The sequence below is a fragment of the Zonotrichia leucophrys genome, chromosome 13, assembly GCF_028769735.1.
Source record: "Zonotrichia leucophrys gambelii isolate GWCS_2022_RI chromosome 13, RI_Zleu_2.0, whole genome shotgun sequence".
Lineage (NCBI taxonomy): Eukaryota > Metazoa > Chordata > Aves > Passeriformes > Passerellidae > Zonotrichia > Zonotrichia leucophrys.
In genome coordinates this window covers 10875208-10890314 of record NC_088183.1, presented here as the reverse complement: position 1 = coordinate 10890314, position 15107 = coordinate 10875208, and the positions used below count along the sequence as shown (strand labels likewise).

General features: G+C 48.9%; 1 protein-coding gene across 6 annotated transcripts in view; it reads left to right on the top strand.

The window, feature by feature from the left end:
* The window catches only part of SEPTIN8 (septin 8), a 42104-nt gene that overhangs the window by 13242 nt on the left and 13755 nt on the right, over positions 1 to 15107 (top strand). For 4 of the 6 annotated variants that reach the window (XM_064725066.1, XM_064725065.1, XM_064725068.1 and 1 more), the window contains exons 2-9: positions 3080 to 3194; positions 4480 to 4675; positions 5322 to 5508; positions 10936 to 11097; positions 12474 to 12570; positions 12867 to 13035; positions 13286 to 13418; positions 14078 to 14268. In XM_064725066.1, the coding sequence (XP_064581136.1) occupies positions 3080 to 3194; positions 4480 to 4675; positions 5322 to 5508; positions 10936 to 11097; positions 12474 to 12570; positions 12867 to 13035; positions 13286 to 13418; positions 14078 to 14268 (1250 nt within the window). The remainder of the gene's footprint in view (positions 1 to 3079; positions 3195 to 4479; positions 4676 to 5321; positions 5509 to 10935; positions 11098 to 12473; positions 12571 to 12866; positions 13036 to 13285; positions 13419 to 14077; positions 14269 to 15107) is intronic. The other 2 variants (XM_064725067.1, XM_064725069.1) reach the window with 1 other exon arrangement.

Sequence of the window (15107 nt, the reverse complement as noted above, 5' to 3'; positions counted from 1 at the left end):
GCATTAGTGCTGCCCTCATTTACTGCAGCATTTGTGTTCTGGATTGATTATTTATGCTGAGTGTGGCAGGCTGGCTCCTGCTGGAAGGGGTTCTATTTGGAGTGTGACCTTGCCTTCACTGGCAGGTGAACTTTCAGGCTGTCCTTGGGCCACCCTGGCACGTGGGAGCTGGCCACAAGGGCAGGTCATTTGGGTGCTGATTCAGGGTGTGGGCAGGCTCCTCTCCAGCACAGCTCCTCACACCAAACTCCACAAGTGAGCAGTGGTTGTATTCACAAGGCTGTCAGGTTTCCAGGCTCAATGGATTGGAGAGAAAGAAATAAAACAGAGAAAACTTTTCTCCCTCATTCTTTATTTTCCTTGTCTTCCTACTTCCCAGCAGCTGTTGCCATTGTTTATCCTAACACAGCAAAATCCCTTTGGAGCTGAATGACAGCTGAACACACTGCAAGCACAGCAAATGGTTTTCTGGTTTGGTATCAGCACTGCCTTGAACTTGAACCAGGTTATTTCTGCTGCTTGCAGAAATAAAGGAAACTGCATTTCAAGGTCACTGGCAAAAATTATTCCACTGAAGTCTGGCTCATTGATTTAACAGCTTTGAGAGATGGCGAGCAGCTCTGAGTAGGTGTATTCCTGTCCTGTAGTGAACAGCTACTGAGTGCCAAAAAAAGAAGAGAAAAAGCCCTGTGTGGATGCATTTGGGTTTCCTGCAGCCAAGGCATGACTGAGTTCTCAATGCAGCCTTGCCTGGCTGGAGCCTATTTAAATGCAGCCTTGCTGAGCTGGAGCCTATTTTAAAATCTCGAGCAGTGGTGCTGCCTGTTGCCTGGAAACCTCCTCCCAGCCTCAGGCACTTTCAGCCCAATCATAGCCATCGGCAGCCTTTATTTATTTCCCATCCAAAATGTCATTCCAGGCTTCTGGTTTGTGGTTTTGTTTGCTTGTTTTTGTTTATTACTTAAAATGAAAAGACACAAAGTGTAACCATCAAACCCGGTTCCTTTCTGTGGGAACAGCCTGCCCGGCTGTCACCGCATTGCAGAGCTGGGAGCTGGCAGCTGGAGCTCTGGGAGGTGCTGGGGAGGATGAGGAGTGGGGGCTGAGAGCCTGAGGAAGCCCCCCGAGCTCAGCTGGTGCCTGCAGTGGGTTCCTGTGCCTTGTGCCAGCCTCTTCCTCCAGGGCAAAGCCAGACCTCATCAGCTCTGGGTCTCTGCCCTGCTCACACGTGTCCCGGGTTCCCCTTTCCAGTGTGGTTGTGCCACCCCATGTGGGATCCACAGCTCAGCATTTGGCTGACTGGAGCAGCACAGATTCACCTTTAAAACACCCTGTGTATCCTGGGGTCTGAGTTGTAGCACCTTTAATACACCCTCTATATCCTGGGGTCTGAGTTGTAGCATCTCCCTGGGCTGACAGGTGGATGGAAGAGAGTTAAACTTGGAGATCTCCCTGTCTTAGGGGCTGGTTTTATTTTTAATTCACCTAAACTTTGGTCATCTCAAAACCTTAATTGCTGACATCAGTTATACATGGAAACTTTAAATGATTGCTCTTTCTGCTAAGTTAGTGAGTGTGATTGATCCTGATTGCACAGGAGAGGATGGATCACAGGAGCCCAGCTATGATTCAATTGTGTTTTTCTCCAGGGAGTCACTTGGGAGAGCAAGTCACTTGGGCTAAAATAATCTGAAAGTAGGTAAAAAATGCTAAATGAAACAGCCAGAAGGTTTGTATGTGAGGCATGGAAGTTGTTTCAGCTGTTCACAGGTTGTTCTTGTGATTTAAATGGTTTATTTTACAAGACTGAGAATATTTTTTCTACCAAAGGCAGAGCTAAAGGGGGCTTTGACTCAAGATGCAGTTGAACAAAGGTTTGTGTTTTGTTTAGCAACCTTACTGCAGGCACAGAGGCAAGGCTTATCACATCAATTATTTTCCTCTTGACTTCATTTAAGTTTGACAGGCAGCTTAGGATCTTCTCAGGGATGCTCTTGTCTCTCAGTTTTAGTGCTGGGACATTAAATTCCAACTGTCAGGAACAGACAGAAGAACCAGTGCCAAACCAAGGGCAGACATTTTTCCATTCCCATTTTCTGTGTGCTGGTGGTTAAGAAAAGCAATCAATTGCCAAAGAAATTGTGAGGGTGAATTAATCACAATTCATTCTCTGCAATCCTGTCTCCTTGCTTTTCCATGGGTGGGTAAGAGCCTGAGGGGCTCCAGGGAGGGTGGTCTGGTCCCTGGGTTCAGACATCATTTCTTAGTTGTGCAGAGAGGTGTGCATCTGTTGAAATTGCAAACTTTCCTGGTTTAGCCACTAGAAAGAGAAATTATCTTTCTGTCAGCTCCTCTTTGCTGGAGTTTATGTCTGCTCTGCTCTGCCTTTCTGTCTAGCACAGGTCACAGAGCCGCTGTCTCCTCGGATTTTGCTGTCTTAGTTCCTAAGCAAAGCCTCTACAGGTGATCAGCTTCTGTGGGGGAGGGAGGGAACAGAAGGGAGAGCAAAGTGCACACGGGGGAGGCAGGAACAGGAACAGCAGAGGAGCAGAGGGAAGCTGTGTGCTCACAGATGGCAAAGCAAGAGGGTTCCTTGCCCTGCCTGTGCCAGCGGCACCCCCAGCGCCGAGCGAGCAAACCTCGCTGTGTGTGGCCATGGCAAGGGGCAATGACAAGTACTCAGGGAAAAATGCACAGTCTGTCAAGCTGAATTCTCTGTTGGAGGGTTTGAGAAAATGAAATACAAAAAAAAGTCCAAGAGAAATGAGTGCTAAAACACACCGTGGTAGGTGTTCCTTTGCTAATCTCTCCCAGCTGCATGTAGTTGAAGCTCACACTGGTGTTTTCTTTACTTTGGAGCCTGGTAGCTTGGTTCCCCCAGCCCCCCATGAAGATCAGTATTTCACACCCTCTCCTGTTGTTGGTGGCTGTTGGGGGGTTTGTGCTGGGGTGTGCCAAGCACAGGCCCTTAGGGGCACTGCTGGGCTTTGCCGTGCCCAGGAGGGTGGTGATCTTGGTCTCATCAGCATGCTTTGCCATCTCAATGCAGTTTGCTAATCTGGCTTCTTCTCCCTGGCAGAATGAAGAGAAGAGAAACCTGTCTCTGGGGGGCCATGTGGGCTTCGACAGCCTCCCGGATCAGCTGGTCAGCAAGTCTGTCACACAAGGCTTCAGCTTCAACATCCTCTGTGTGGGTGAGCACCGTCTTTGCAAGCAGCCATGGGGGGAGGCTGGGACCAGCATTTATTGAGTGTCCTGCTGTGCCACCAGCCTTGGCAGTGACTTCAGCAAGTCAGAAATGCCAAACTCTTATAAAACACACTGAGTCAAGGCAGGAGGATTTCTGTAATCAGTGGGTTATTGCTCATCATCTCTGCTGCAATAGCTCTGCAATAGGAAGGATCAAAGGAAGGCTGTATATAGCAAGTTAAGTGTTTCCATATGCTGACTGGGGTGGCTGCATGAGCAGCTTTTGCTGGGTATGATGTCTAGGTAGATGCAGTCAGATGCACCATGGGTTATGTGGCAGCTGCTCTTGGTAACTTGGTTATTTCTGAGTGTGAGCCTGCACCCCAAATCTGGGCACAAGAGGTTTGTGTCTGAGCTGTGCCTATCAGTGCTTTCCAGGTGTCAGCATGGTCATCTCTGTGCTTAGAAAGGGAGGGGGACTGTTCCTTACTGACTTTAAAATAACCTTATTATATTCTTGGCTTTTAATTTTGGTATTGAGCTGATCTAGCAGACAATGCTGACTGGAGTACTAGAGACCAATTCCTTTCAGTGATGAGATGAGCATAATTTCTTTTTTGGCTGGTTCTTGTATGGTGTATGAGGTCTGAAGTATTGTAACCTGCTAGACCAGCAGAAATACAGCAGCTCCTACAGCTTTCTATAGACTGTGCAGGGAAGGTTATTTCCTCAGATCTTGCCTCTCTTCACCCCCATGACCAGTAGGGCTGTGTGTAGTGAATAAGGAGTTTAAATGAGGAGTGAATAAGGAGTGTAAATGAGCCTCCTTCTAGGCCAAACTGGAAAATATCACTCTTGTTTCATTACCAGGAACAGCATTTCAAAGCCTTTCTGCTCACAAACAGCTTGTCAGCCAAATATTCTGGGACAGAGGTTTTTGTGATGCATCCCAGGTGTCTTTCAATGGCTGCTAAAATTGTCCTCTGCACAGCTTCTCCAGTGCAGAATCCCAGGCAAAGTCAGGGGTCATGGAAAGGAAGATAGTGTGCTTTGCTGTGCTGCTCTGTTTTGTGTGATACTGGGAGGCAAGCCCCAAGTGCTCTGTGCTGTTTGCATCAAACATGGGAGCCCTTCAGGAAGGCAGACACTCTCTGTGTGACACCTGTGACAATTACGAGCTGTGCACAAGCCACTCATGGTGACCTTCCACAGTGTCATTCAATTCTCTAATTAACATGCTTTGAAGTGGCAAATTCCCAGTGCAGTGAGCTGCTGGTTTGTGCTCCCCAGGTGAGACTGGCATTGGGAAGTCCACGCTGATGAACACCCTGTTCAACACCACCTTTGAGACGGAGGAAGCCAGCCACTACGAGAGCGCCGTGCGCCTGCGCCCGCGCACCTACGACCTGCAGGAGAGCAACGTGCACCTGAAGCTCACCATCGTGGATGCAGTTGGATTTGGGGATCAGATCAATAAGGACGAAAGGCAGGTCTTGTGCCATCTGCTCGGTGTTTCTGCCTCGTGCTTAGACATCAGCTGCCTGCGGTTCCCCTCGCAGCGCTGCAGGAGTGTCTGTGTCTCTGGTAAAGGAGTCGCTGCCTGTAGGGGTTCTGGGGACAAAGGGTAGAGGGTGAACAGCCAGAAAGAGAGGTCACAGGAGGTTTTTCCAGCAGAGACTGCTGTCCTCCAGGAGCGTGAGCTTTAACCAGCTGTCCTCAGAGCAGGGTCAGGAATTATCCGTTCTGAACTGGTCTCATTTAACTACATAGACATCTTGTTCAAGCCCCAGATAAAGGCTTTCTGGGATCCCAAGGTGTCTCCTTGGTCATGTTGCATTGCTGCAGACAGATGGCTGAGCCCTGAAATGTGGGCAAAGTTTGATATGGGCAAGTAGTCATCTTTCTGTGCTCCACTGTCCTTAGACCTTGCAGTGCAGCCTCAAGAGTCTCCAGCAAACTTTGGATTATAAGGTCTGTGTGCAAACCCCAAACTTTCCCATTGCAAGGCTGAATTGTTTGAGTCTTATAACTTATTTTTAGTGAGATCATGGAACATGTAGGAGAATTCCTTCAGCCTTTAGGCAGTTCAGATTTGTGCTGCAGTGGCTGGTTTGCTAATGGGCTGGTTTTAGTTACAGGCCAATCGTTGAGTACATTGATACGCAGTTTGAAAACTATTTGCAAGAGGAGCTGAAAATCCGCCGGTCTCTGTTCGACTACCACGACACGAGGATCCACGTCTGCCTCTACTTCATCACCCCCACTGGGCACTCGCTCAAGTCCTTGGACCTGGTGACCATGAAGAAGCTGGATAGCAAGGTAGGGCCTTGGAGACTACAGTCCCTCTTTCTGGAATGCTTCTGTGGGTGCTGATTGTCCTGTGGAAGGTTTTGTTCCTTCTGTGCAATTCCTTCCTGCGTGGCAACTGAGAGATTCTTAGGACTCTGGTTAAGCTCTGTCTGCCCTGGGGGTTGCTGAGGTCCTGTGCTTGTTTGCTCACTGACTTTCCTGAAGAATGTCAGGGAAAGCCTGTTTTCCTATTGGTTGTGTAAATTCCAGTGTCCCTCTACTGTAAGAGTCTCACCCAGACTAGCTGATATTTATCAGAGCCATCAGCTGCAGCTCTATTGGATGTGCAGGTGAGGATGCCTTCCAGCTCCAGCAGTTAGATTGTGGAGTCCCCTTTGCTGTCCTGACCTGTCAGCAGGGACAGAGGGGCTGAGAGCCCCCAAAACTGCAGTTGTTCTAAGGTGGTGGTCAGTGCTGAGGAGACAAGGGCTGAGAGAAGTGTTGGCTGTGTGTGCTGGTGCACAGGGAGTGTGTGAGCTGTCACTACTGGCAGTGCCAAGTGATCAGGAGAGGAGATCACAGTATCTTCTTAAAGTGGATCACAGTATCTTCTATGGTGAGGAATTCCCAATGTCATAGGAATCCTAAAAGTGGGTGATGAGAGGGTCTCCTGGGGTTCTTTCTTTGTGCATAAGCTGTTCTGCCTTAGGGGGCAGGGTGTCACCTAACAGCTTGTTTATGTTCCTGCAGCTGGGAGCAAGTTTCTGACATGGTTTTGGGTGTTCCAGCTGGCTTCCAGGGAGCTGCAGGAGGCTTCAAAGGTCACTAGTGGCAGCAGAATCTCTTCTTTTCTTCTCAATGGTTTCCTGTCTCTCAGAGTATTGTTTTAGCAGCAGGGTGGTTCCTTTGAGGTGGCAGGTGCTGTTCAGCCTGCAGAGGGACTGGCATGGGACCCTGCAGGACCTGGGGATCCCCTGGATTACTGAGGGAGCACTTTCTTCTCTGGCTGTTGTTCACGTGCAGCTCTGTTGGACTTTGCTGCTGGGTTGAGTTCCCCTGTGCTTGCCCTGCTGCTTGCCCTTGCCACCCTGGGCTCAGGGCCTGCTTTCCCTTGGCCCCAGCCCAGAGCAGGCACTGGCTTCCTCTTGCAGTGGGCTGTTTGTGGCTTTGGCTGTTACACTGATTTCATCAGGAATCTGAAAACTTTCCCTTAATAAACTTTCGTCTCTTGGTACAGTGCCAGCATTACATATCCCCAGAAATATTTTTGGAGGAAAGCTTTTGCACTATTCCCCTTGGTGCTGGTAGTCCCACAAAGCCTTTCTCCCCTTTCCTTCTCATTCCCTAGTTTCACATCTCCCTGTGGTTGCCTTTAATGTGGCCCTTTGGTAGTACAAAAATAAATCCTTTGTGCTCGTGCACAGATGAAAACTTTGTGCACAGGCAAACTTTTTATATTTCCGAACTTCCACTTTAATAGCCCTCTCTGGAGTCATTTTACGCCTTTGTTCTCATCTCCCTTCTTGCCACAGCATGAGAACATCCTGGATTTCATGCTGTGGTGGCCTCACACAAGTGGGCACATGGAAATGAATAAGCAAGTGGAGCCCATTGATATTTTCTGGGCATCAGGGATTTATGTTGCATTTCTGCAGCGGTGTCATCCCAGGACATGGGAGCGCTTCCCAGGCACTCCCTGAGGGGTTGTGCAGTGCTGTGCCCCTTTCCCACTGCAGATGAACCATTTGTGCTGGGTGAAGGGGGTGTCAGCAGAGCCCAGGCAGTTCTGCCCTCTCAGTGGGAGCAGAGGTGATGTGCACTGGCTCCTGTCTGCTGCTGTGTGAGCACACTGGTGTGGTTATTAATTGTTGTGGTGTTGTGGGTCCCAGGATGAGGTGAGAGATGAGAATTTGACTCCAAGTTCTCAGAAGGCTGATTTATTATTTTATGATATTATATTATATTTAAAGAAAATTATATGCTAAAACAATACTAAAGAAAGAGAAAGGAGACATCAGAAGGCTCGACAAGAATGAATAAAAACCCGTGACTGACCAGAGATTCTGACACAGCTGGACTGTGATTGGTCATTAAGTTAAAACAATTCACATGGAACCAAAGATGCACCTGTTGGTAAGCAGCCCACCACATTCCAAGCAATCAGATAATTATTGTTACATTTCTTTTCTGAGGCTTCTCAGGAGAAAAATCCTGGCAAAGGGATTTTTCATAAAATATCACAGTGACACTCCTGAACCTGCTGTTCTTGAGAGCTTTGTGTGGCCCTTGTTTTACAGGTAAATGGGACCTGGAAGGTGCATCAGAGGCGATGCTGTGCTCTGCTGCTCAGCCTCTGGGACTGGTTTAACAGGGACTTTGTAGGACTGTGGCTCAGTTCCACCTTTGCTTTAGCCCACAAGTGATATGAAATGTGGATGTGTGGTCCTAGGCAGGCTTTTGGCTCTGTGACAATTTCAATAACCAGTCTTGCTTTTAGTGTAAAGTCTACAAAATCCCTTCTGGGTAAAGCTTTGTAAACAAAATCTTCCATTGTGCTGTAAGACAATATCTGTTTGACTGAGCTCATGGCCAGCTGTTATCTGGGGTATTTAGTTACAGCCAGGGAGCAGAAGCATCTTCACAAGTGGTTGTAGATAGGTGGAATTTGGCTGGCTGGCTGCTCATGGGAAGCACGTAGGGCCTGACAGGTGTAGACTTTCCACTGGGTTTAATCTGGGAAAAGGAGATAAATCATGGTGCATTTGTATCAGATGAGAATGTGATTTATTGATTTAAAAGCCAGCCCTGTCAGGGAAATTGTGCTGCAGTGTGTGCAGTCATAAGGGTCCTGGAGCTCACTGCTTGTCCTGGATGGTTTTCAGTCACCATGTGCTGCTTGAGCTGTGGCTGAGTGCCTGCCCTCCGAGAGATGACACATCCTGGGCAGGTGGGGATGCTTCAGGCAGCCTGTGCCTCAGCTCCTTGGCTTCCAAAGTAGGATTTGCCTCTTGGCTTCACTGCAGCTTCCATTCAGGAACAGTTTGGAGATGGGGAAAAATTCAGCTGTGTTTCACAGGGCAGAAGTGCCTACAGTCCTATTGCATCAGCAAAATTATTTTCTACCAAATGACAAGTTCCTGTAAGTTTTATTTTTGGAGATGAGAAGCAACTCTGGTCAGAAAGACTTGAGAAGGAGGTGCATTTTCGTGTGTGCATGGGAGCTCCCTGTCCTGTCTGAAGCACAGACTTCCTCTGGTTATAATTCCAGCTCCAGCAAAGCCCTCCAGGACATGACCTGACAGACAAGGGGACACTGCACCCCTGTCACACTCAGTGGAGTCACATGCCAGTAGTCAACTGCATGACTTTATTATTAGATCTTCAAATAGACAATATTGCTCTTCCACCATAGATACAAGAATGTTGCTCTAGGATTTTGCCTTCAACCCAAGATCAACATTATTTGTGTAAAAAGACTGGACAGAGAACTCTCTTGTAGTTCTGGCATTCCTTCCTTTTATTTGGGTTTTAAAACCTGTCCAGGAGAAGAGGTGGCTTTTTTTCTCTAGCTGGATATCTATCAGTTTGTCACCAATCTCTGTGCCACAGGCTTGGCCTGGGCATGGAGGTGGGTGTGTGGAAGGGTCAGACATGCAGTTCAGTAACATCTCATGTCTCACTGGTTTCTTGTTTCCAAACTCTTCCATCCTTCCCCTAAGTTGTGAAGGAATGAACCCATTCTGTACTTAGGACACGCTCAAATGCCACATCCATGCCTCCCCAGTATTGATGTGGCTGTTGATTATTGGAAACATAGCTTGTAAAACCCCTTTGTGTTGTGAACTCTGTGTCAGCAGGTGTTCACTGAGTTGCCTTTTTAAAATACAAGAAATCTGGTTGAGGGCACTGCAACCAGCCTGGTTTGTGATTTGAGTGGTGCTGACCACAGTGGTGACCACAGAGCAGAGCCTGTCTCCTCTGCTGCTAGAAAGCTGCTCCAGGCTCTGCACCCCTGCATTGCTGTGAGCAGGGCTGAGCTGGAGTCCCTTGGAAAAAGAAGAGGAAGCTGCTTGGGCTGACAGAAAGGGGATGTGAGCCCAGAGCTGACCCTTTTCCTGTGGGAGATGGTGAATCCAAGCCTCCTCAGGTCTTAGCAGGTCAGGGATTCACCCAGCTGTGGTCATGGCCCTTTTACCTTTGCAGTGAGGACACGGACCTGCTGAGCAGGGGAGGGAGCACCAAGCCTTTTCTGTGGGGGCTGTGCTCCTTGGTGAGAGTCCAGGTCAGTGCCTGAGAAAAAGAGGAATTTATTCTCTCAGATATGTTTGCAATGAGTAAATTTAGACTATTTTCATTCAAAGTAAATGCTTTTGTGTTTAGTGAGTGCTAAACCACTAAACAGAGACAGGGAGGGGGAGCAGGGAGAACCCAAGAAGTGTGGAAAAAACACTGACTTACAAAGATCTTGTGCTGGGAAAGCAAAGCCTTTTATTTTAATGGGCACCCACTGGAGACCAACTGGTTGCTGTGAATTTCAGCTCTGCAGGACAAAAAGCATTGGCTGTAGGGAGATGTTAGATGGCAGATCAGACTTTCCCCTTATTTGTCTAAATTCTTGTGTTTCGCTGCTGTGAATTTGGCTGCTGTTCAGACAGATGAGTTCTGCTGTTTGTTTGAGCAGTGGTTTCAGTATCACACGTGGCTTTTCTGGGCACTGCAGCATTGTCTAGCACAGGTTCCTGTGATAGATTCAGCCTCACTGTAGCTCTCTTAAGCGTGAGGCCATAATGAATCCCATCACTCCTGATGAATATGGGATGTGGCTCTCATTTACTTTTGATCTTGAGCACAGGGAGACCTCCCCACTGTGCAGCTGGTGGGTGGCTTTGAAGCCCAGGTGGATGAAATTGTGTGGGGTATAGTGCTGCTGGCTGATGTGAAACCAAAGCTGAGCAAGAGCAGCATGAAAATAAATAAATCTGCTGTGTGGCACCCTGCCCCTTTCTCCATATAACCCACATGGCACAGCCAGGCTTGTGGAGTCCTTGGGGAGGGTCATCAGCTGCTGTCAGAGCATCTGAGGAGTGCCTGCTCTTTCCACTGGAGCACAGGAAGGCTTCACATCAGCTCAATGTGCGTTTCACCCTCGTGCCTGTCTTGTAAAACATCCTGTCAGCACAGCCAGGCGGAGGGGTGACAGCTCGGGTGTGACAGCTACACTGTGTACAAAACACAGCGAGAGCAGGGCTTTGATTTGCTCCTTGTGTGGTTTATCTGAAGCTGTGTAGCCAAGTGAGTCCTGGAGAACTCTTCCCTCTAGTGTTGAGCCGAGCTCCTGTGCAAGCAGAGCTCCAGGGTGATTTTGGGAGCTGTGAATCCCAGTGGGGCAGGATCTGGGTCACCCCATGCTCAGCTGCTCACTGGGTGTTGGTCCTTCCCGCCTGCCCTGTGCTCCAGGTGAACATCATCCCCATCATTGCCAAAGCAGACACCATCTCCAAGAGCGAGCTGCACAAGTTCAAGATCAAGATCATGAGCGAGCTGGTCAGCAATGGGGTGCAGATCTACCAGTTCCCCACGGACGACGAGGCCGTGGCCGAGATCAACTCTGTGATGAATGTGGGTAACGCTGCCTCTCCCATCCCTGCCCAGATCCTGACCCGTTAAACTGCTGCACAAAAACACACCTGAAGGGCAATTTCATTGGGAATGTCCAGACACTGAATCTGTTGGAAAGCCCAGTGTGGGTCTCACAGCTGTTGCATACAGAATGAATTAAAATGTGACTCGTGTTTAATCTGGGGGCGCTCTGGAGAAACTTAGCTCTAGAATTTATTTTATTGAATTTTTGAAAAATGCTTTCCTCAAAATTAATTTTGTCTGTTCTTAGGCTGCTTTGCATTTGAGGAAGAAGGAGCTTTGAATAAAATGTGACAGTTGAGATTTACGTTAGTCTTGTGGCTTAAGGAGGCTGAACAGAGAAAACCCAATTTAAAGTAAAGAAGAAAAATCTTTAATCTCCATTTTGTCTTTTTTGAAATTTAGAGATCAAATTCAGACCTGACTGAAGCACATGCAAAAACACTTTTAAGCTTCTTGTCTTCCAAATCAGAGTGCAGCTATGGCAGTAGAAACAACTGAAATGTTTCTATGATAATTTTATAAATCAAAAGTAGCTTTTTCATCAAAATGACCATTTTCCTGCATTTCTGATTAAATGCTTTGTCTTTTCTTTCACCCTTGCCCTGCCATTTTTTTTTAATTCAATCACCAGTTGGTTTCTGGGTAGACTAGGTACATGTTTTCACTCTAATAGTACTTTTTTTGCTGAAATCATGAGAACTTTGGAGGATTCACTTTTGCTTAAATTTTGTGTATTGGGGAGGAAAATAGGAGTCATGCTTGTTTGGCTTTTTTTTTTCCCCTTCCTTCCTCCAATGAAAATATTTTTGGCCACTTCCTTATGAGTTCCACACTTCTGGATCTATTTCTTTTTAAAAAGTGAAGGATTTTGTCAGCCTCACCCTCCTGAGGCCCCAGTCCTGTTCCTCCCCGTGCCTGCTGCCGTGCAGGCTTGGCGAGCAGTGGGGACATGTTGTATCCTGCACATGTCCCTGCAGTGCCCACGCGCTCTGTGCTGTGCCAGGGCTGTGTGGGGATGTCCCTGCTTTCAGCAGGGCAGGGAGTGCCCCATTCCTGCTGTGTACAGCCTGGCAGAGGATGGAGTGCAGCACTGAGGACCATGCTGTTCCTACAGTATTCCCCAGCTGGTGCAGCCCAGGCAGCACTGCTGGTAAGCTCTGCTGTGCCCCTCACCACCCTCTGTAGAATATCCCAGTTTGTTGTAGACATTGCTCTGAGTGTCAGAAATTGGCAGGTTCACAGAAGGGACTCAGGGAAGCAGCTGCTGTGCCTGGGTGAGGGGGAGCTGAGAGTCAGGCTGATCTCTGGGGGTTACCCCATGCACTGAGTCCCTGCCCCTGGCTCTGTTTCAGGCTCATCTGCCCTTTGCTGTGGTCGGCAGCACGGAGGAGGTGAAGGTTGGGAACAAGCTGGTGCGAGCTCGGCAGTACCCCTGGGGAGTGGTGCAAGGTGAGGGGCCAAGCCCACCCCAAACCCTCCCAGCCCTGCCCTCAGCAGCACCTCTGCATGAAGGTGCCCTATGACAAGCAGCAGGCATGTCCCCTGCAGCCCTTGTGGGCTGGCCAGTCTTTCCTTTGGGTTGCCATTCCTAGGATTGTCAGCAGGAATCCCTGCGTGCAGGGCTGTGCTGTGCCCTGAGCAGGACAGCAGGCTCCTCAGGATGAGAGTGTCTGCAGCCAGTCATGAGTGCCTTGTGTTCCCCCACCACACCTGCAGTTTGCTGACCTGTCCCTTCCCTCTGCCAGTGGAGAATGAGAGTCACTGTGACTTTGTGAAGCTGAGGGAGATGCTGATCCGGGTGAACATGGAGGACCTGCGGGAGCAGACCCACACGCGCCACTACGAGCTCTACCGCAGGTGCAAGCTGGAGGAGATGGGCTTCAAGGACACAGATCCAGACAGCCAGCCCTTCAGGTGAGTAGCCTTCACATCTAGCAGCAATTTAGAGTGAGGGTTTGGTACTGATAGCCCCAAAAAATGGGAGGTTTGTAGGTAAATCTACTGTGCCAGGCTGGGAAATGCCAGCGCTGGCTTTGAGCTTTGCAGCTGATTTGGATGTTCCCTTCCCTGCCTGTTTTTCCAACAGCACAGACAAGCATGCATTTCCCCATCACTAACTCATCAGCATCCAGAGAGTCTGGATTTCATTTGCTTTCTTCCCCAGCCTCCAAGAAACATACGAGACCAAAAGGAAAGAGTTCTTGGGTGAGCTCCAGAGGAAAGAGGAAGAAATGAGACAAATGTTTGTTAACAAAGTCAAGGAGACAGAGGCAGAGCTGAAGGAGAAGGAGAGAGAGGTGGGTGTGCCAGAAATTTGCAAGGAACCCAAACTGCAGCCAGCAGGGAATCTGGGTCTGGGCAATGCATGAATTCTGGAAAGCACATTCCAGCAAAGCTCACCAGCCAAAGCACAAACACATCACTGGTGTAGGTGCCTCAGAAACTTGTCCTGTGCCACGTGGAAATGCAGCTCTGCCTGGAGAGTGACAGCCAGTGGCAGGATGTTTAGGTGAGCATCCCTGTCACAGAGATTTCCCTCTTGTGGCTCACTGGACAGCAGAGTAGAGGGGGCAGATAGGCTGGGGTCTCCAGCCAGAGTGAGTCCAGTGGAGTCCCCAGTGTGAGGCCTCAGGAAGCAGCTGTGACTGGAATTTAATGGGCCATGCTCAGAACTAGTGAGGAACAAAAGATCCTGCAATGTCCCCAGCCCCTGTGCAGTGCCAAAATCTCCTGTGCTCATCTCCAGGGCCCATGCTGCCTCTGGTTTTCTGTGTGGTGTCAGGCAGAGCTGAATTTATTGTGTCTTCCCTGCTTCTGGTGGCCGTGGGTGCTGTGTTCTGCCAGCAGGTTGGTCCCTGTGGTGGGATTGGTGTGGGAGGTGTGGCAGGGCCCCTGGGGCAGGGAACACAGCCAATACCGGATGAATGCCATGCTCAGAGGGTCTGTCTCCTGCCAGCTGCATGAGAAGTTTGAGCACTTAAAAAGGATACACCAGGAAGAGAAGAGGAAGGTGGAGGAGAAGAGGAGGGAGCTGGAGGACGAGATGAACGCCTTCAACAGACGGAAAGTGGCAGTGGAAACCTTGCAGTCCCAATCCTTGCAGGCTACCTCACAGCAGCCACTGAAGAAGGACAAAGACAAGAAAAAGTAAGTGTCTGAGCTGGAGTCTTGCTCCTCTGCCACTGGAAAGCTGGGAGTCTGCTCACATGCTTTCATGTTTGGTCAGTTGTTTAAACATCATACAGAGAAAAGGGGACTTTGGAATCTTAATTCCCATCCTTCTGATGTTTTGCTTAAAGCAGAGGAGAGATGAGCCCCTCCTGTGCCCAGGCACTGCCCAGAGAAACCTGAGCAGCTGCAGGTGGGAGGGATTTGCAATTTGGGGCCATTCTCTAAAGGCTGATGGGCCCATGGGGTTCACTCTTGCCTCTGTGAGAGCTAACTCAGGTTGTGGAATGGGGCTCCAGGGCACAGTTCTGATTACAAGAAAATTCTTTTCCCCTAAAGGCAGAGTTCTTATCTTAGCTTACTGCGCATTAATTGACATTGCTGAAGCCAGCAGGAACAGGGTATGTAAATATTGTTGTTCCAGCCACCTGATTGTGTACTGATAGGCCAGGAATGGGACAAACAGGTTTAAAAAGAAGAGAGTTGGGGAGGTTATCCTGCTTCCAATTCAAGCCAGTCTCTAAGGAACCCTGGCTAGGGACCAAAATGGAGCACTGTCATGCAAACTGGTAATTCTGCTACTGCAGCATTTTTTGTTACTTCCCCTTGCATGAAGGAGCTCGAGAGTCACAGCAGCATTCTATCAAACCCAGAGCAGGCTGGTGGCAAAGCTCTCTGAGCCTATTAATGATGGCAAGAAAACAAGACCATGAAGAGCAGCAATACCCAAGTTTGTGCTTGACAGCACAGCATTCAGCTCCTCACTGCTGATGAGATCTTGTGGTCTGTCATTCCCCTGCTGGGAGCTGCAGCACCAG